Source organism: Rattus rattus, chromosome 5, assembly GCF_011064425.1.
Source record: "Rattus rattus isolate New Zealand chromosome 5, Rrattus_CSIRO_v1, whole genome shotgun sequence".
Classification (NCBI taxonomy): Eukaryota; Metazoa; Chordata; class Mammalia; order Rodentia; family Muridae; genus Rattus; species Rattus rattus.
Window position 1 is genome coordinate 47,555,258 of NC_046158.1, and position 20,996 is coordinate 47,576,253.

General features: G+C 45.2%; 1 protein-coding gene across 1 annotated transcript in view; it reads left to right on the top strand.

Annotated features, from left to right (window-relative positions):
* Positions 1-20,996, top strand: part of Myo3b (myosin IIIB) — a 348,212-nt gene that overhangs the window by 157,606 nt on the left and 169,610 nt on the right. Inside the window, exons 14-21 of the mRNA XM_032901950.1 lie at positions 4,500-4,598; positions 4,936-5,050; positions 11,320-11,446; positions 12,977-13,187; positions 14,434-14,581; positions 15,281-15,434; positions 17,875-17,963; positions 19,618-19,747. Of these exons, the coding sequence (XP_032757841.1) occupies positions 4,500-4,598; positions 4,936-5,050; positions 11,320-11,446; positions 12,977-13,187; positions 14,434-14,581; positions 15,281-15,434; positions 17,875-17,963; positions 19,618-19,747 (1,073 nt within the window). The remainder of the gene's footprint in view (positions 1-4,499; positions 4,599-4,935; positions 5,051-11,319; positions 11,447-12,976; positions 13,188-14,433; positions 14,582-15,280; positions 15,435-17,874; positions 17,964-19,617; positions 19,748-20,996) is intronic.

Consider the following 20,996-nt stretch of genomic DNA (forward strand, 5'->3'; position numbering starts at 1 on the left):
AGAGGCCACACTATCTGGTTTAGGAAGAAGAGTTGTGTGGGGTTCACAGAGGAAAAGGGGAGTTCTACTCTATCTACTCAGGGAGGAAATGATTTATTCTGCTTATACTTCCACATCAAAGTCCAACATCAAAGGAAGTCAGAATGGGATCACAACAGGACAGACACCAGGACTGACGCAGAGGCCATGGAGGAGTTTTCGGGCTTCTTCCCATGGTTTGCTCAGCCTGCTTTCTTACACCAAATGCACCACAGGCCAATATGGTAGGAACACTTTTTTCAGTGGGTGTTCTCTTTTCCTAAATGACTCTGCCTTGTGTCAGGTTGACAAGAAACCAGAGACCAGGCAGTACACCTGGGGGTCCAGAAGGAGAGATGAGTTTCCTGGATTTAAGATTTCCTGAGATCTGTGGATCCCTTAAGAGTTAGCCAACACGATGGGGTTGGGAGTGCAGAGAATGAGAGGGGGGGCACTAAGAATGGATTACACGGGGCTTTGAATATTTTCTAAAAAGACTAGGAAACTGGAGGATGTTTTCAGGAAGGGGAGTGGTCACCACTAACTTGCATTTTGAAATGCTACCTCTAGTTCAGTGGGCCAATGGAGACGAGGAGAAGCCGAATGAATAAGGGTAGTAGAGTGGAGAAGAAGAGAGACGGGGTAGTCAGATACTGGGCAGATGGGAGCCACAGGCCTAGGACCAGCTTAAGAATCCAAGCATTTGTGTGTTTGGCTGGTGGGGTATGGCATGCAAGGTTAGATCTCCAGCACACACACACACACACACACACACACACACACACACACATGCACATAGGCACGAATGCACGCATGCATGCATGTACACACACACACGCACACACACATATACACACACACACTCACATGCACACACACACACGCACACACACACATACACACAAACACACACACACATACACACACGCACACACAGGAACACACATAGGCACGAATGCATGCATGCATGCCTGTACACACGCATGCACACACACATGAACATGTGTGCACACCAGAAGCACCAAACACCTTCCTCCATCAGAGAATTGCCTTGCACAGTAGACACGGGTCTGCACAGTGAACACAGGAGTGAAGAAATGTGAAGCTACAAGTGGTTGAAGCTTCCCTGTAGCTTCTTGATCACTTGGGTGAATCTCTGTCTCTTCTTCCCCACATTGGTATGATTTTAAAGTTGAAGGCACTGTCTCTGACGGAATAGGCACTGCTGTGTCCTATGCGCCATGCTCTTCCAGTGGAATGTTGCTCCTTGCTGTAAATAGTGTCTCACCTTACTTTTTTCATGAGTCATACAGGCCTAATAACACCAACCTCCCAAGGTTGTTAAGAGAATTGAATGGGATGGAGAGAGGGTAAGGCTTTAAAACCCAGCTGCTCTGGCTGGAATACAGATGCACCCTTAGTACACACCTTTAATTCCAAACATTGATTTTGTTGTGCCAGGAAATGTTCGTGAACCCCAAAAGACCAACAAGGAGCCAATTCTGATGCAGTCACATTAAGATCTCATTATTCAAGCTTGAGGTTGGGCCACACCACTCTCTCTGATGTAGCAGAATGGAGGGATAGCCTAAGCTTAGTTTCAGACAAGCACTTATAGAGACAAGAAAAGAGGTATCTAGCCTGACACACATCTTACTGGGGTCCATTATGGTCTTTAACATATTTGGCTGCTACAGGGAGCCAAACTATAAACTTAACTTCTGTTTTCCTCCTGATTGGTGGTGGCTAGGAAGTGAGGTGTCGGGGGCAGGCTTGTCACCTAGAGGTGCAGATCTGTTGGGGAATAACCTGGAAACTGGCGCTAGATGTAGGTCTAGCGGAAACTGGCCCTAGATACCTGCCTGTTTTCAACCTTAGCTGAGGTTCTCTAAGATAGTGTCTGAACCCAAAAGATTTGGTCTCTCAATGTCTAACTGAGGGACAGACAAAATGACAATTCAGAGAGGGATTTGACAGGATAGGATATACCCAACTCTCACAAGAACAAACAGGAAACAGAAGCTATTTAAGAAGTTTCAATCAGTTCAGTTCAGTGAGTTCAGTTGATTTGAGTTGAAGTCGGTTCAGGCAGTTGAGTTTAGTCAGTTGAGTTCAGCCCAGTCAATCAGCACAGGAGGCAGTGCAGTGGAGTTGAGTTGAGTTCAATTCAGTTCGTGGAGTTAAGAGGCAGCTTTTAGCAGCACGGTTTTACAGACAAGTTACAGGGAAAACAAACCAGATACAGGTTAAAGCAGAAGGAGCCAGAATGAGAAGGAGCCGGAAGAGTAGAATAGACTGCTACAGTTCATTTGAGGCCGCGCAGAGCAAGTCATTCAGAAGCTGAGAGAAACCAGATTGAATCAGTCAGCTTGGAGAGGAGTTTGAGCAAGAACAGCTGAGTTGAACCAGCCAGCCAGAGTTCAGAAAGAACTAGAAAGGACAAGCTTATTCAGTAGTAAGCCCACAAGGCAACAATCACATGGGGTGAATTAAAGTTACATCTACAGTGATGGTTCTACCCTTCACTGGGCACATTTGAGTATCTCGTTTCCTGGTCCCCCATCTTTGGATGAAGTTATGTGAAGGTCTGACCAATGTACATTGAATAAACAACCTCTCAGAGGTTGGCCAAGTGTAAGGCAGCCCTTTGAGCCCTCATGTGCAGACTTCTGTTTCTGCTTCCTGTCTATCTATAACTCCTTACAATTCCCACTCAAGCTTCAGGGCTTCACTGTAAGGTTATTTCCCTGGAGTCTTTGCCCTGACTTGACATAAAGTGAATTCCATTATCAACATTATTCTTTATCCTATGCCCCTGTTTGTTTCTTTTAAAGCCATCCTCTCAAGCTCTCCTCTTAGTTCATTTAGCTCCATCTAGAAGGAATGCTCCAAAAGGGTGTGAATGCTCTTAGAACTGTTACTCTGGTGTCCAGCATTGTGCCTGCCAAAAATGGCGTTCAATACATTTATCAGTTGAATAATAAAATGTTAAAACTATGTGCATTTTGTACCACACTGGATGCTTTAAATGCACACAATGAGATTTGTTTTAAATAATGAAAATAGCTTGACATGGTGGCGTGCACCTTGTAATTCCAGTGCTGGGGAGGTTGAGACAGGAGGATCATGAGAAATAAGCCAATGGCTGGAATGTTGCTTATTGGTGGAGTATTGCCTAGAAAGTGAAGATCTTGGATTCAACCTCCTGTGATTGGGGGAAAAAACATAAATAAAACAATGAAGTAATGTTCTGTGAACGAATGAGAAATGGCAAGTAGAGGTATCTAGAACACAGTGATAAAACATCCTGAAGAGACTGAGGAGGGCGAAGATACCTGGGAGTGATAAAGGGAGGAGTGGGACCAAGCCATAGACGGGGAAAGAGGAGAAGCACACCAGGCTTCTTCCTATAGAGTGAGTCTGGTGGGCAGTAGGGTTTCCTGCTGTAAGTATATCAGCCTGAAAGGCTGCCCTCTTCCAGAGGGAAGAAAGGGATTTGGAGGCAATACTTTCCAAATCCGCCCTCAGTATCAGTTTCCAAAACTCCCCTACCCATGTTGATCTAGCAATGAAATTTCATTATCAAAAGGCGATGACACTTTTGGTGTCGTGGCACTGCCATTTGCTGCACTGTATCTAGGCGTGTGCTCCTCAGTTCCTTCTGTGTCATTTTCTGACACAAAGAACATGCTGGGCATCCTATCCAGGGAAGCTTAGTGGATGAGGGCAAGGAATGGAGAGATGGGGGTTTATGGCAATTGTTGCCCTTGCAGAGAACCCAGCTTCAGGTCCCAGCACCCAGGTAGTACCTAACAAGTTTCTGTAACTCTAGTTCCCAAAGATCCAAAACCTCTTGATCTCCATGGGCACTGCATGCACACGATGCACAGAGGCATGCTTGCAAAATACCAGCTACACATTAAAAAAGGAAAAACAAGCAAACAAACCAAAACAACACAGGATGTAGACAGCAACAGCCACCAGGGACTGAGGAATGGTGTTTATAGCAGTGTCTGAAAGCACAGCACCCTGGGAGAGTGCAAACCTCTGCCCTAGAGGAATTCTTTCTTTCTGGAGCGCTGAGGGACTCCCACACATTTCCTACCTGAGGCTACCGTAAAGCAGGGTATCTGGTTGGTCCCTGTAGGCCAGACTTCTCACCCTCTGAAGCTTGGGGCTTGGGTCACCGACGCACAGGACCAGGAGCTTCATGGAAAGATTGTTGCATGCAACTGAGTTGCTACTTGAATTAGTTCTGGAACATTCTTCAGTTTATAGTGAAGATGCATGTGTTTGGTAAAGTGAGGTTGTGATGATTTATATTTTGTCATTGGGATGAAACGTATTTAATTGCCCGCTTATGTAAATTTGCTGTGAAATAATATCTTGTACAGAAAGGAAATGGAATCAATTATTTAGGTCTGGAAAAGCCTGCTATAAATTCTACAAATAAAGCTTCTTCCTCGATTTTTTTCCCCTAGGGGAGAGAAAAATTTTCACATATTTTACTATATTTATGCTGGTCTTTATCACCAAAAGAAACTTGCTGAATTCAGACTTCCTGAGGAAAAGCCTCCTAGGTAAGTTTTCCTGCAAGACCCCTTGCTGCTGGTGGAGAGGAGGTTGCTGGCTAAGTGTTCAGTTGAGCAGCTAACAAACCTAGGAGTAAATGGAGCTGTTTCTTTAACTGAGGGCTCATTCTGTTAAGTTAAATATGCAAGAGGAGAGGGCAAGAACCCCGTCTGAGCACTTGCAATTTATTTAGAGTGATCAAAAGCTCGACTGCCGCCATTTTCTTTCCTCCACCACAGTATTAGCCTGTGAAACGGAAGAAACCCAGGTGGCCCCCGCCCTGCCCCATGGTGCTGTTTGCTAAGTGAGTGCTTACTGTGTTGGGTCATGGTCTGTTTTATTCAGATATATAGCTGCTGAGACGGAAAGAGTCACGCAGGACATCACGTCCAAAGAGTCTTACCGGAGACAGTTTGACGTGATTCAGCATTGCTTCAGGATTATCGGATTCACTGACAAGGTACATGCTGGTCGGCAGAGAAACAAACTCAGTGTGGATGCCTGCAGATGGATGTGAGAGAAGGTGTGTGTGTGTGTGTGTGTGTGTGTGTGTGTGTGTGTGTGTGTGTATGTGTGTGTGGTCTAGCTTACAGGACAGTTTTCAAAGGCTTGTCATCTGAGAGATAAGGTATGCCTACTCGACATGTGGTCTAAACATCCAAAACTTTGTTATTCTCTGAGAACTTGTTTGCAATACAGACAAATTCTGGTCCACCCAAGAATTACTGAAACAGAATCTGAATTGGAACAAGATGCCCAAATGAACTCGAATCATGAGAGGAGTGGCTGTCTTATTGGCCAAGCACCTAGCAACTATTACCATTATCATAAATCCACCCTTGTTATAATAACAGATGCCAAAAGAATACTGGCCTATTTTGAGCTGACATCACTTCTGAAAGGAGAGGGATACGGGAGTCTCTAGGTTATGCCTAAGCTAGACCGTATTTCTACAAGTAGCTCCTTGTTGTATGACAAACTTATTAAAATCTCCCACCATCCCCGGAGCCACTTTCTCCCTGGTACATTTCTGCATTGTTCACTATGGCTGTACGCATAACACCAAGCCCATCTTACTACATATAGGCTTCCTCTATTAAACGCATGCTAGGATTGACACACGGTATTTATAACTCTAGGATCAGATATTGTTCCATGCTGTATTATTTCATAGTTTCTGGGCTTTATGCCATTCAATTTTGTAAGAACATACAGGTTCTTTCTCTTTACTGGCAAAGAGGGTGTGCGATTAGCAGGAAGGTTAGAGTGTTAAATCTTAGGGGATTAGATTACGAAATAGTTGGTTTTATTCCTAGCATGGTGGATTTTAGTCCTAATAACACCTCCCCCTTTTTTCTAGCTGACCATTCGTTTTGTTGTTGTTGGCTTTTCACAGACCATAAGTGGATGGGGCAGGGGATATCCGAAAAGTTGTGATAAAAATAGAAATATATTTCTCTCAGCTCCTTTGAGGGTGGTTTAAAAGGTTCCCCATTGTTAAAGGGTTTTCATGGTAACTAACTTACCAGGCTCACTTTTGTCAATTACACTTCATCAGAAGAGTTGTTAGCAGAGGTGGAAATGAGCTGTTTAAAGTACAACTCCATAGCTGAGATCATGCCAAAGTGTGGGACGTACATCCTTAAAAAAGGACAGGATCCATGACGGAAGAGAGCCCTTAGGCTCCCCTGATACGGTGACAGAATTGGCCCTATGATGTGATTGGCCCTGGCTTCGGAGGAGAACACACAGTGATATTATTCCGATAGAAATAGGCTTCTCTCTTAGGGTTTCTATTGCTGCATGGTATAAAACACCATAACCAAAAGCAACTTTGGGGGAGAAGGGTTTATTTAATCTTAAAGCTTGTCTAGGGAACTCGGGGTAGGGATCAGGAGGCAGGAGCTGATGCAGTGGCCATAGAAGATACCTACTGGCTTGTTCCTTGTGGCTCACTCAGCCTAGACCACTAACCCATGGCTAATATCGCCCACAGTGAACCGAGTTCTTCTGCATTAGTCATCAATGCAGAAAGCATTCCATTGGCTGGGCCACAGACAAGTCTGGTGACTGTTTTCTCAGCTAAGTTTCTCTCTTCTGAAGTGACTCTAGCTTGTGTTGAGTCGATGCGAAAGCCAGCCAGCACGACTGCTGATAACGAAACAGATAGCTGAGCTTGTCACTCAGTATATGTCATCAAAACAGGTCATTCCTGAGCACAGGTGCTGGGTACAAGAGAAGGAAAGAATGCCAGGGTAAATGGGTATGAAAAGAAATGAGAAAGGTGGCAAACGTTCTTAATTTGTGCCTGGTCAACAAACATCAAGAGTAGAGTGGCCTCTTGCTGTGTATCCTCTCGACCGTGTAACTGCACAAATGTGGCATGATGTCACTGTGTGTATACCCCTGTGGCATGTAACAGGAGTATGGTGCTCTGTCATTTGTGCCTACCTTCTCAGTTTATAACCAGAACGTGGCAGTATGTCATTGTGTGTATCTCTCTGGTGTACAACAAGGAGCATGACCCTGTGTCACCGTGTGTTTCTTCCCTGTGTCCTACATTAGTTCATCTGGGAATAACCAGCCAAAGTTAATTAGTAGCTTCAGAAATGCCAGGGAGGAGATGGATTTTATCTCTGACCCTGAAATCTATGGTATATCTTTGCAGAGAACCTGTTCTGCTGGGTTATCTCACTTCGCATCACGTTTATAGAGTCACAGTAGCGTGACTAAATCCAGGAAGCCTCGGCTGTATGGAGTCAGGCAGCAGATGCCAAATAGCTGACGGGACACAATTTCTCTAATGATTTCCTGCCAGTCACTTCTCAATAGAGCTTAAAGGAAGTAGCCAATTCAATTAAAATTATATTTCCAGTCCTTTCGTAGAAGGTCTCTAGTTCCCCGTGGATACTCCTCAAGTGTTTGCTTGCCCTCCCTTCCCCCACAACACTATGCAACAAAATTATGGCATGCAAACCTTAGTGTGGACCTGGGAGGATGGGTTTTAATTCCAGGACACAAGCTAAAAGCATGCAAAGGGACACTTCATCATGGGAGTAACTGTTGTGGTGGAAGGAGCCCTCCAGGAACTACGTGCAAGGAATTTTGGGGATTTGACCTTAAACACAACTGAGAGGATCCCACCCTTTCATTTCTATGTCTTCAGTCAAATCACAGTTTCTGTTTAATATTAAATAATGCTGGCCCTGTGGTAAACACACTATTCTAACATACCATGTAAGTTGAATTGTAGTATTTAAAACCGCATGAAGCTGTCCGCTGCATATGATGATACAGTAGGTGTGTACTTAGGTCCTTCAACGCAGAGGCGAGAGTTCAGGGCCTTAGTGTTCAGGGGAAAAAAATTCTTTCTTCCTTCAAAATGTATCACAAATCAAAGTAATACTTCCAAAGGGAGATGCCAAAGAGTTGTATGTTAAGAGAAAGCCCTGAGGAAGGGATGCATTGACTTTGAAGGCGGTAGATGTCACGAGCCTCTGCCAAGGAGGAGGACGCAATGATCCTCAGCTGACCCCCAGACCGTGTGTGAGGCAGAACTGGCGGAAAAATTAGAGATTTTGAGAAAAGAAAGAGATGAAGTAAATTTCTAGGGAGGTTCAAGAAAGACAGTGACCTGAGGTACCCGGGAGCCAGGCCAGAATGGTTTCAGCAGACACATTAAATACTCCTTAATTTTGAACTTGGCCTCAATACCGTCCAGACAACACTTGCCTAGATGTCCGAGAAAGGAAGGTTCCGTGGAGATCTCCTCTCCCCTCCCCCACTGCGGATGACTAGTGGTAGAGACCCGATTGGAGGGCTTCTTAAGCCTTCTTGATAAAAATCCCACTCTGAGGTTTTAGCACTGTATCATTTAGAAGGTTAGAGACTAGAAATAAATAAAAAAGTAAGACTCCCCAGGAAAGGCTGAGACTCCTGTGATGAGTGAGGGAAAACAATCCAAGGAAAGTGAAAGATTTCCCATGCGATCAAGAAGTTTTGGGAAGGTGGAGACATTCGTGATAGACACAGCACTGGGGAGCTGACCTCTGTGGTAGGGGGAGGTTCCTAGATCTGAAAAGAATGAGTAATGACACCCCCCACCCACACACACACACACACAAGCTGGGCTAACAGAGTGGTAGGAAATCCCAGAGATGTCACTTAGGGAGCACACTGAGGCTAAATCCTTTTAAAAGAGGTTGGATGCCCGGTTCCTGCTTCCTTCACTGAACTAAGGAAGGAGACCTGAAGAAAGGAGCCCTAGCCATCCACATGGTGTTTGACTCTAAATGTTCTCACTGAATGTCCGAGGTAGGTTTCTGCTTTTGTCGATTCCCTGAGCATAGCATTAAGAGAATGTGGCCAGAGAAGCAACATGGCGAGTTGCCCATCTTGACAGCATGCTCTCAGGTGGACGTTTTCTTTGGAGTTCATCTTCCTACTGCTAACGTGCTTGAAGCCTTTTCTTGGGAAGAAGTCATGGATTGTGTGGTAGGGACTGTGTGCATTCGTTAGAGGAACTACACTTTTCCTTAAGAGGGAGGAGAGTTCTAGACAACCCCTCAAGGAGGCTGGATACAGACACGGCAGACGTGGAACTCACTATAGCCTCAGCTTCAGACGCTCAGATCTACCACCGTAGGGAGTCGCTTGATGCAGGCGGCAGGACTCGCCCTGTATTGATCATGGTAATGAGGAGCTGTCATGTTAAATCCAGGCAAGTTCTTAAAAAAACCCATTTGGTAGGTGTTCCTCTTAGCCACTTTTAAGTCGTGTGATTAAATGGTGATTCTTGAAGTCTGGAACATGACATCTTGCCGTTGGTTTAGAAGTTGGAAGAACAGTACTTATCTATGGCAGAAGCCGGGCTTAGAATTCTCATTTGTCTTCGTAGCTTTATCAGGCATCCAGCAGATGTCAGTGTTACAGCCTGAGCGTGGGGTTTAGGCTTTGCTGAGTAATGCCTACAGGGAGACTCTGTTTGGGGGGCAGTATTTATCAATGGTCTAGTGACAGTTCCCATTACTTGGCTGCTGTGTAGAGTATTAAATCAAATAGCGCGTTTGAATATGTTTTATGGAGGTAGTTTTGCCTATTAGCATAAAATTCAGAAAACTTCCGACCAGATGCTTCCTTGTTTCACATAGAGAAATGTAAAATTTATACGAAGTATGCATTATGTTCCATCCGTTAATGCTACCTGGATGTTCAACTTTGAACAGGAAAACAGGACTTAGGTAACCTGAATGAATTTTACTCAAATTTATGCCATCAAATAGATGGGTTTTATTTTTTCTAAAATCCCCCATCAGTCTCTTATGCCAACTCAGTGACCTACAATTCTATGAAATCTGTTTATGTAGGGTTATTAGTATCAGATGCTCCAAGCTAAGGGACCAGTCCCACCATACTGCCCCCACTTCAAAGACCACTTGGAAGCCCCAGGCCTCTTACATTTCTGAATGGTTCTAAAGTTACAGGAACCTTCTATAGCTTGACTAGTTGACACATCAGCTCCCAGAATTCAGGAAAACATTTTCCTTAAGGCTGCAGACTTATTGTAAAGGTTACAACCCAGGGCCAGACAAATGAAAAAAAAAATGAATGAAATGAATGGGCAGTCAAGTGGACATGCCACTCACTAGCACCCCATGAATTCACCTATTTGGAAGCTCCCTTATCCTGTTTAGGGTTTTTGTGGAGTTACATGTGTGTCTGTGTGTGTCTGTGTGTGCACACACACACACAGACACACACAGACACACACACACACACACACACACACACACACACACACACACACACACACACCTGATTAGCCGTTGGTAATTAACTCAGTCTGGAGTCCTAGCCCTCCCTAGAGTTTGTTGTGATCAAGGGACTATGAGTCCTAAGACTGATTCTCCCTTGAGCAACCAGTTTCTCCAATTTCGAGCCTTATCTAGATGTCCACAAAACTTCCCTTATTAACGTAAACACAGGCACAGCTGAAAGGCACTTGTTTCCACCACAAAGCTCTGTTTACCCAGACAAATTTAGAAAACTCCTGTGCTAGGAACTAGAGACAAAATACTTATTTCTTCTGACCTCATAATGTCGTGATTTATTTCTACTCAGTCTCTCAAACTATGCTCACTTCACGCCTAACCACAACCTGTCACCTCTGAGATATCCTTGGAAGCCATCAACGGATGCCCTCTGAGATATTTTATAAAAAGCTATACCCCAAAGAGGCAAGGGAACATTTAATCTCTAGTTCTGCAGAAAGGCCTGATTCTGAATTTGGGAGCTGGGATTAATTGAATAGCTAAAGAGTGAGTTAAAGGACAAAGGTCATTTCCCTCTTGGTCACCATGCCAGGTGGCAGAACAGCTCCATTCCACACGGTCCTTTGCTGCTCTAAAGATATGGCTGAGGCCAGGTTGCTGGAAATTCTAGCCACCGATAGTGAGAAGGGAAGCACAGAGCAAGTGTGCTCGAGTCCACAGGGTCTGGAACCCGAGGAGGTTCTGGGAACCCGAGGAGGTGCACATCATTCCACTTGTCTGGTCGTTAAGACTTAGTGACAGAACTGCCTCTAACTTCAGGAAGAATGGGGACAATGTGTGTACAGAAAGAGGGAGAAGAGAGTGTGATGGACAACTACAGTACTTTAGCTAAAGGGTGGGCGACTTGTCAGGTGCAGTGCTAACGACATCTGAACATGGCTCTCCACATCCTTTTCAGGAGGTACACTCCGTGTACAGAATTCTGGCTGGGATTTTGAACATCGGCAACATTGAGTTTGCAGCTATTTCCTCTCAACACCAGACTGATAAAAGTGAGATTCCCAATCCCGAAGCTTTGGAAAACGGTAATTGATACTTAAGTGCTTCCTTGTCAAAGTTCACGTGTCCTCTGTGTCCACAGCTTTTCAAGACTCTGTAGCATGTGATGTAACTGTAACTCATCCTACTAGCTCTAGAAGGTTCCACTAGCCAACATTTCCCAGCAGTCATCCTGTGGACTAGCAGCCTTCACCCCTGCTGCAAGTGCTGCAGGTGCTGCAGGTGCTGCAGGTGCTGCAGTGCTGCAGGTGCTGCAGGTGCTGCAGGTGCTGCAGGTGCTGCAGGTGGCTATTCTGCAGAAAACGAGTCTGCAGTAACTTTACACAGGGTTCTCCACCTTTGCTGCTTTTCAAAACCATTTACCTGTTTTAAAGAAATATAGAAGTTTTGGGGCTGGGGATTTAGCTCAGTGGTAGAGCGCACCTAGGAAGCGCAAGGCCCTGGGTTGGTCCCCAGCTCCAAAAAAAAAAAAGAAAAAAAAAAAAGAAGTTTGGCCCATTTTTGTACCCATGAAATGAGAATCCATAGGACAGAAAGCAGCATCTGCCTGTTTTGTAAGACCTATCAGCAATCATGGGGAAAGAAAGGGCGAGGATTGTTTATAGAGATAAGGCAACTGCTGGATATGATGCCGCATGTTTACAACCACAGTGCACAGGAGGACACAGGACCTGAGGCTACAGAGTCAATGTTCCCCAAATAATTGACTAAAAACCTTTTAGCCAATCTGTGGTGGTGCCCACCTTTAATCCCAGCACTCAAGAGGCTGAGACAGGTGGATCCATAAGTTCTATACCAGCCTAGTCTACAGAGTGAGTTCCAAAAGAGTCAGGGCTATACAGAGAAACCTTGTCTCCAAAAACCAAATCAAACCAAACCAAATCAAAAACCAAACCAATCAGACCAGACCAGACCAAACTAAACCAAACCAAACCAAAAACCAAACCAATCAGACCAGACCAGACCAAACTAAACCAAACCAAACCAAAAACCAAACCAATCAGACCAGACCAGACCAAACTAAACCAAACCAAACCAAAAACCAAACCAATCAGACCAGACCAAACCAAACCAAACCAAAACAAACCAAAACCAAACCAGTCAGACCAGACCAAACCAAACCAAACCAACCAAACCAAAAATTAAACCAATCAGACTGCCAACCAGGCCAAACCAAATCAACCAAACCAAGCCAACCAGACCAAACCAAAAGCTTTTCTGTGTTAATTTGTAGCGCTCTTTTAGGGCCTTTACTATCCCATGTGTTTGTGACTGTATTCTTGCAATTTATTTGATAAAAGGCCACTTGTCCCTTCTGAGACCCATCCCTCATACCTTTTCTTACTAGATACTTGTAGGGAGCTTTCGGAACAGTTTGTGAGCTGTGCTGTCTAGCCCAGGTGCTACTTGGAGTTAGGGACCTTGCTTGATTGTCTCGGCTATGAAGGACAGTCTGAAGGACGGAGCCTGGCACAATGGATGCTCTAGTGCTGGTTGGTGTGGGCTGCGTGAAGAGGTGGCCACACGTCTAGGATCATACTCATTCTGTGTTCCAGCTGCCTCCGTGCTCTGCATCAACTCTGAAGAGCTTCAGGAGGCTCTCACGTCCCACTGTGTGGTCACAAGAGGCGAGACCATTGTCCGAGCCAACACAGTGGACAGGGCTGAAGATGTCAGGGACGCCATGTCTAAGGCCCTCTATGGAAGGCTGTTCAGCTGGATTGTGAATCGAATCAACACACTCCTGCAGCCAGATAAAAACATATGGCAAGTCCCCCACCCCCACCTCCTGCCCCGGAAGCAGAGGCCCAGGAGATCATTCACCTTCTGATGTCTCTTAGAATCTGCAAGAGAGAACCTTATGTTGACTTGGGTTTTCTTTAGGCAAAGGGCTCCCTTTTTCACTTTTTAAAGGCTAGACTCCCCAGTGTAAGGGAATGTCAGGGCAGGGAGGCAGGAAAGGGTGGGTGGATAGGTGGGGGAACACCCTCATAGAAGAAGAGGAAGGGGATAGGGGGTTTATGGATGGGAAACCGGGAAAGGGATAACATTTGAAATGTAAATTAAAAATATCCAATAAAAAATTAAAATAAAAAAGCATCGTTGGGAAACAGGAGAGTTGAAGCATTTACTCCTAAGAGAATGAGTGAAAGCCATTGCAGGGAGGAGGCTTAGCAGGGAGCTGGATGAACCAGGGTCATGTCTGATGTCTACATCATCAACTGAAGGGTCTGCCAACTTTCATCTCTGTAAAAGTGAAGTTAACATGTCCTCCTCGGGGCATTTTTAGAAATAATTGATACATTTTGTGAAAAATTTAAAGCACAGACTTTCTCTTGTTATTGTTATTACAACTCCTTTCTCTCTCCCTGGCTTTAGAAGAGTCAGGACAGTTACATTCTGAAGTCTCATTAGAAGCGGGGCAGAGGGGTGCGTAGATGGGAGACTATGTAGGAGAAGCTGAGGCCCCTTTGTGTGATCTGTAGAGAAGATCTGAGTAGATTTTTGTTTTTTCTCTCTCTCTCTCTCTCTCTCTCTCTCTCTCTCTCTCCCCCCTTCCCCCTCCTCCCCCCTTCCTCCCCCCTCCTCTCTCTCTCTCCTCTCTCTCTCTCTCTCTCTCCTCCCTCCCTCCCCTTTCCTCTCCCCCCTCCCCCCCTCCCTCCCCTCTCTCTCTTCCCTCTCTCCTCTCTCTCTATGAGGCAGGGTCTTCCTCTTTAGCATAGGCTGATCCTGAATTCCTCACAGTCCCTGACTTAGCCTCCCAAGTGCCGACTTTACAGGTATCATGCCTGGCTCTGAGTATGATTTTAAAGACTTTTATTTGTCAAGGTTTTTATTTATTTTTATTTTCAAAAATGAAATAAAGGAATTTTATTTTAAGTTTCAAACTTGTCCCCGAGGAGGTAGGAGACACCTTTCCCTGAGTGGATCTGGATGTTGGTGACATGTGGACTTGGATTCTCATTGTCTTGAGATAGATGTGACTTCTCCTGATTTGTTTCCTTTCTCACAGTAGTGCAGAGGACAGGATGAATGTGGGCATCCTGGACATTTTTGGCTTTGAGGATTTCCAGAGGAATTCCTTTGAACAGCTCTGCATAAATATCGCCAACGAACAGGTCCAGTTCTACTTCAATCAGCACGTGTTCGCTCTCGAGCAGGTAGCGGTTGACTCTGAAGCTAAAGCAGTGGGGCAGGGTGGATCAGGGGAGAGCCAGGCTGTGCACGGTTTGAAGCAAAAACCTGGTTAGTCAGGCTGTCAGGTAGACGGCTACAGAAAACCCACCTGGCAAGATAATCCTGTCAAAATAAACAGTCTAAAATTAGTCGGAGGGAAAAAAAACGGTCCTCATTTCTATGGAAAGGTGTATTCCCTCGCTTGTGTGGAGCTGACGACACTCCAGTTATTTAATTCTTACTTCAAAATTCTTCCACATATATTGTTGCGTATGTTTCATTCTCTCCTGTTCTGACGACAAATATCTATACTGGTGTCCAAAAAGACACAAGGTGACCCTGAGCACAAGATGGGGGTTCTTAGAACCCATATTCACCCTCTTCGTCTCCCATTGTCTCTGCGTCTGATCCCCAGTAATGGAGGGGTGTCTCCTGGGAGGAGAAGCAGATACCCTTGAATCCCTAGACATGGAAATGTACTCCCCAAGCAGCTCAATGGTAAATCTCACAGTCTGCGTGCATAGCATGAAGGCTGGGACGCACGGATTCTTCTGCTATATGTCCCCAACACATCTAGTCACTCACAAGTCTCAGTGTGGCCAGACCCAGAAAGTCAAAGCTAAAATGCTCTGGTGATTCTGAGGTCCATTTCAGGCCAGAGAGTCATGGTCTGTTTCCTCCAGATGGAGTATAAAAAGGAAGGCGTCGATGCTGCCCTCGTGCAGTACGAAGACAATCGCCCACTCCTGGACATGTTCCTGCAAAAACCCTTGGGCCTTCTAGCACTTTTGGATGAGGAAAGTCGATTTCCCCAAGGAACAGACCAGACTTTGGTTGGTAAGTACCTTTTAGGAAAAAAGATAAACGTGTTGTGTGGAACTCGGTACAAGGCATTAGGTAGATGCGTCTTCCTTCAGACACCTGGGGTTGTAAGGGCATGGACCTTGGTGTGCTGGAGAGATAGCTCAGGGTAGGAGGACTCTGCTCTCGCTGAGAATGCAGTTGAGTTTCCAACTCTCCTATTAGGCAGCTCACAACCAGCTTTAGCTCCACTCACAGGGTTTCAACACCGTCTTCCGGCTTACTCTGGTGTCCCCACCCATGCAGTGCATATAGGAACAAGCAGGAACATACACAGACACATAAATACAAATTTAAGTTTAAACATTGTTCTTAAATGAATTGCAATGTCTTGATAGAATCTGCGGCTTAAATCTCTCACCACCCCAAAATTCTCCGCATCCTCCTATTCCTGCCAGCATAAATGTATTATTTCCTTATGAATATATCATCTTAGACCTCCTCTCCGTTAGTTCTCACAGTCAGCACTTCCCACTCTCCCTTTCACACTTTATCTTGGCCCAAAGGCTGAGAAGTGATCTTTCTTTGCAAACTCTGTGTCGTGTCTTCATTGGGCTCCTATTTACCTCTAGTCCCAGGTAGCTAAGGGGCCCTGTATTCCCAGACTTACAGTGCCCTCTCTTCTGTAGACATTGTTGCTGGTTTAGTTTTTCTAAAGCTACCTTTTCTTAGGTTACTAGTGTCTCCTGAATAGAGATATCTACCTTCTCCTAGTATCTAAAGTCCTCTATGTTCATATCTATCTGTCTGTCTGTCTGTCCGTTCATCCATCCATCATCTATCTATCTATCTATCTATCTATCTATCTATCTATCTATCTATTATCTATCTGCTATCTATCATCTGTCTATCTATCTGCTATCATCTATTTGCCTATCTATCTATCTATCTATCTATCTATCTATCTATCTATCTATCTATCTATCTTGTGTGTAGGGGTAGTCAGAGGACAATTTATCAGAGTTGATCCTCTCCCTCTACCTTGTGCTTGAACTAGGGGCATCAGACTTAGTGGCAAGCGCCTACACTAGCTGAACCATCTTGACAGTCCATAGCCACGTTCTCTATTCCATGCTCTCATGCCCTATCCCTGCTCCCTGTCCTTCATGATCTTCTTTTTTAGAATCTCCAGTTTAAATGAGCATTGTTCTTTACCTATATTGTATGTTGTAGGGCCTGGAGCCCCAGGTTTAACATGCCTTTAGCACCTGGTATGGTGGTTCCTCATGCTGAGCTCTCAGTCATGTTCACAATAATGCAAAAGTTGTTTGTAGTGGGGAGTGAGTAGAAAGTTTCAAACTCTTTCCTCAAAAGGAAATTGATGTATGGGAGACTCTCTTCAGGGTGTTGAAGTTGTCAACACCAATGGTTTTCTCTTATCTGAATATTGCTATTGCCCAAATGAAGAAAACCTGGGGTTATCTGCCCTTCTAGCCTGTCTGCATGTTCCAAAGCTCTGTAGCAGGGTCTGAGATTGCTCTGGGTGTCTACACCTAGAATTTCTTAGAGACAGGAGGGGAATGTGGCATCTTAACAGCTATCGGAAGATAAGACGGGACATGCCTGTCTGAGTGGGGCTGCTTGCTTGGGGCTGCTTGGGGCTGCTTGGAGCTGCTTGGGGCTGGTGTGCAAGTCTTATCCTGTGTCTGGCTGGAGGAACAGATTTTTGTCTGAAAGAGCAAACAATTCCATTGTTTCTCTCCAACATGGAAAGCCACATAAGTAAAATTTTGAAATATTTTATTTAATATTCATACATGCATATGATGTGTTTGAACCAAATCCACCCCCTATTTCTTCCTGTTCCAGTTCTTCCCTTCTTCTACCACTACCTTCCTTTTTCAACATCCTCTGTGTGTGTGTGTGTGTGTGTGTGTGTGTGTGTGTGTGTGTGTGTGTGTGTCCTCCTCCTCTCTCACACCTTTAAAGTCCGTTTAGGTCTATATATGTGTGAGAGGGAGGCCATCTCTGGGAGCATAGGTAGCCTCTCAAGGCCTGCATCCCTGAAGAAAACTGGCTCTTCCTCCCCCTAGTAGCCATCCTCAGCTAGAAGTAGGACTTCATAGGTCCCTCCCCCATGCTGAGACTTAATCTAGTACAGTCTTGTGATCTGTGACACAGACATGGCCATAGATTGTATGTTGGAACTGTTGTGAGTTCATGTGTGTAACTGCACTGTCGTGTACAGCAAATGCTGTTTTCATTCCAGTCATCTGCTCGCTCTGTCTCTCCCTCTTCTTCTGCAGTAATCCCTGAGACTTGGGGTGTGTGTGAAAGAGAGAGAGTGGGGGAGAGCGAGAGGGTGGGAAGGACAGAGAGAGAGAGAGAGAGAGAGAGAGAGAGAGAGAGAGAGAGAGAGAGAGAGAGAGAGGTGTCCCATTTAGAATAAGCACTCCAGTCTCTTTTCTACACACAGATAAATTTGAAGACAACCTACGATGCAAGTTCTTCTGGAGGCCCAAAGGAGTGGAACTCTCTTTTGGCATTCAGCACTATGCTGGACCGGTAAGAGGGGTGGAAGTTATAGGATCTAAGAACAACGAAATCCCAGTGGGGATGCTCATGAAACTGCTCGCAGACTTCGCTCTCTTTTGATTCTAATTACATTCCCCAAATGTCCTCAGTGGCGCTGTTTATAGATGTGGTGGCCTGTAGAGCTACAACCTGCTTCCTGCCCCGAGGGCTAGCACAGAACTGACAGGAAACCCTGTCTTTGAAGGGTTTCATGGTGAATGTTCTCATTCTGAAGTCATTTGAAGTGTAGCCGACATAGGATGGTTGATAACACAGTAGGGCTGGTTTTAGCACTTTCCACATGTCTATGGGCTACCAGAAATGTCTGGAGAAAGAACACAATCTCACTCATCCAGATGGTAAGCTTTTAACACATGAACTGGCACTCCCAGTGTTTATGTATTATGCTTCCATTCAAATTTAAGTCTGAAGCTCACTGCTGTGTCACTCCCAGATAAACCAATTACATTGTGACCAGTTCCCAGGAGGTTTGTTGATGCCTGCGATCTGGAAAGTGGGCAGTTGGGTCGATGGAAGGCATTTGGAATCATTCTGTTGATGCATAATGTGTCCAAATTATCTTCCATATTTGTGTTCTCCTTGAAAGGACACTTGCCTTCTGCATGCTTGGTGCCTCTCTTCCTGTCACTGCTTCCCTTATGTACATTTTCCTACTCTGTACCCCTCTCCCTCTGGTTTGTGAATTCTTTGCCACTTTGTTTAGCACTGATCTTAGTTAGGGTTACCATTGCTATGAAGAGAAACCATGACCAGGCCAACTTTTAACAAAAAGCTTCTAGTTGGGGGCTTTCTTAAAGTCTCATAATGGGAGTCAATGATCATCATGGCAGAGAGCACAGTGGCAGAGGGAGGGAGGGAGAGAGAGAGAGAGAGAGAGAGAGAGAGAGAGAGAGAGAGAGAGAGAGAGACTGGGCTTGGCATGTACTTTTAAAACCTCAGAGCCAACCCCCAGCGACATGACACACACCTCCTCCATCAAGGTCACACCCCCCTAATCCTTCCTAAACAGTACCACAAACTGGGAACCAAACATTCAAGCATATGAGCCTATGTGGGGCATCTTCATTCAAACCACTGCACCATTCCAGGGATTTGTCCGTACCACAGGGATTTGTAGAAGGTCCTTTCAAATATCTCTATGTTGGATTCTCACATTGCTGAGAACCAAGAACCACATAGACTCTTTGAGTGATCACTCTGATTCCATGAATGCCTTGAGAGGCAGTGAGGGCATGGTAGTCTTGCACTCAAAGCCCATTTGCTCCAGTATGATGGCTGCCTGACCTCATTCAGCCCCTCGTTCAGCTCCTACTTGCCTATCAGTAGAATGGGGATGGGCATTTCACACACAATAAGCGATCGGTATTTAGTTTTTCTAATATGCCGTATCTTCCATAGGACCCTTTTCTTCAAAGATAACTGGACAAGAAGCTAAGATAAACTGACCCATCAAAGTACAGCATCTCTCTTTTATCTGGTGCTCAGTAGTCAAAAGGCTTCGTGTGACTGGGTAGGGTGAGTTCGTATCCAGTGCTAGGCAGTGACTACTTGGACAGCCCGCCAGTGTCACCAGCCATGGTCAGTTGCCTCTGTTAACTTGCACACGTTGCTGTCTGTTTTCTAGGTGCTGTATGATGCTTCTGGGGTTCTTGAGAAAAACAGAGACACCCTCCCTGCTGATGTGGTGGTAGTCCTGAGGACATCTGAGAACAAACTCCTTCAGCAACTGTTCTCAATTCCTTTGACCAAAACAGGTACCTGAGAAACCCCCAGAGCTTTAGTCCAGGGCCTACATGAGCCAACATGCTGTCTCTCATTCAAATACTGTCACATGTGCACTGCTAACATCTGATCTCCCCCTTTTAAACACTAACTTTATTTGGTTTTATTTTATGTCTGAGTGTTGTGCCTGTGTGTCTGCCTATGAACCATGTGCACGCCTGGTGCCCACAGAGCTCAAAAGAGGGCATCAGCTCTCCTGGAACTGCAGTTATGGACAGTTATGAGCTGTGATGTGGGTACGGGAAACCAAATCTGAGTCCTCTGCAGGAGCAACAAATGGTCTCAAGCACTGAGCCATCTCTCCAGCCCAACACTGAACTTCCTTAACCAGGGTCACGGTTCTAAGTTCAAGAAAAGAGCATAACTACTTCTTTTGTAAATTAACTCCTGAGAAGAATTGTTCATGTATGTGCATGTGCGAGACACACACATACACACACACGTGTGTGTGCACCCACGTGTATGAGCATGTGCACACACAGACATGCACATACACACACACAGAGAGACACATACATACAAAGAGACACATACACACATATGCACACACGAGACACAGACACAGACACACACAGAGACACTCATGCACACAGATATTCATGCACAAGACAGACACTCATGCACACAGACACAGAGACACACATACAAAGAGACACATACACACATATGCACACACAGAGACACAGACACAGATACTCATGCACACACCCATGCACACAGACACTCATGCACACAGACACACACAGACACACAGATACACACATGCACACACCAGATACACACAGAGACACACATGCACACATAGAGACACAGACACTCACATACATACTCATACACACACACACACACACACACACACACACACACACACACACTTTCCACATCAGCTCTTACACTTCTCATTGTCTCTGCCTCCTTTTAACTCTTCTCTTGATAAAACTGTATATTAATTCACACTAAGCATCCAGGCTAGACTTGGTTTACCTAGAATTATGGAGACAATTCTTTCTACTGGTACAAGATTCCAAGGAAAGGGTGTGTGGCCCATCAATGATTTTCTGCTCAAGAGCCCCTCAGAGATTACCTGGTCCAGTTCTCACCTCAGACCCAGTGTCAACTCTCTTATTCTCCTAACACCCTGGAGCATCCATGGCTTCACTTGCTGACAGACAGCTGAAGCTGCCCAACTGTGCGTCCCCATGCCAGGAGGCCGGATGCTAA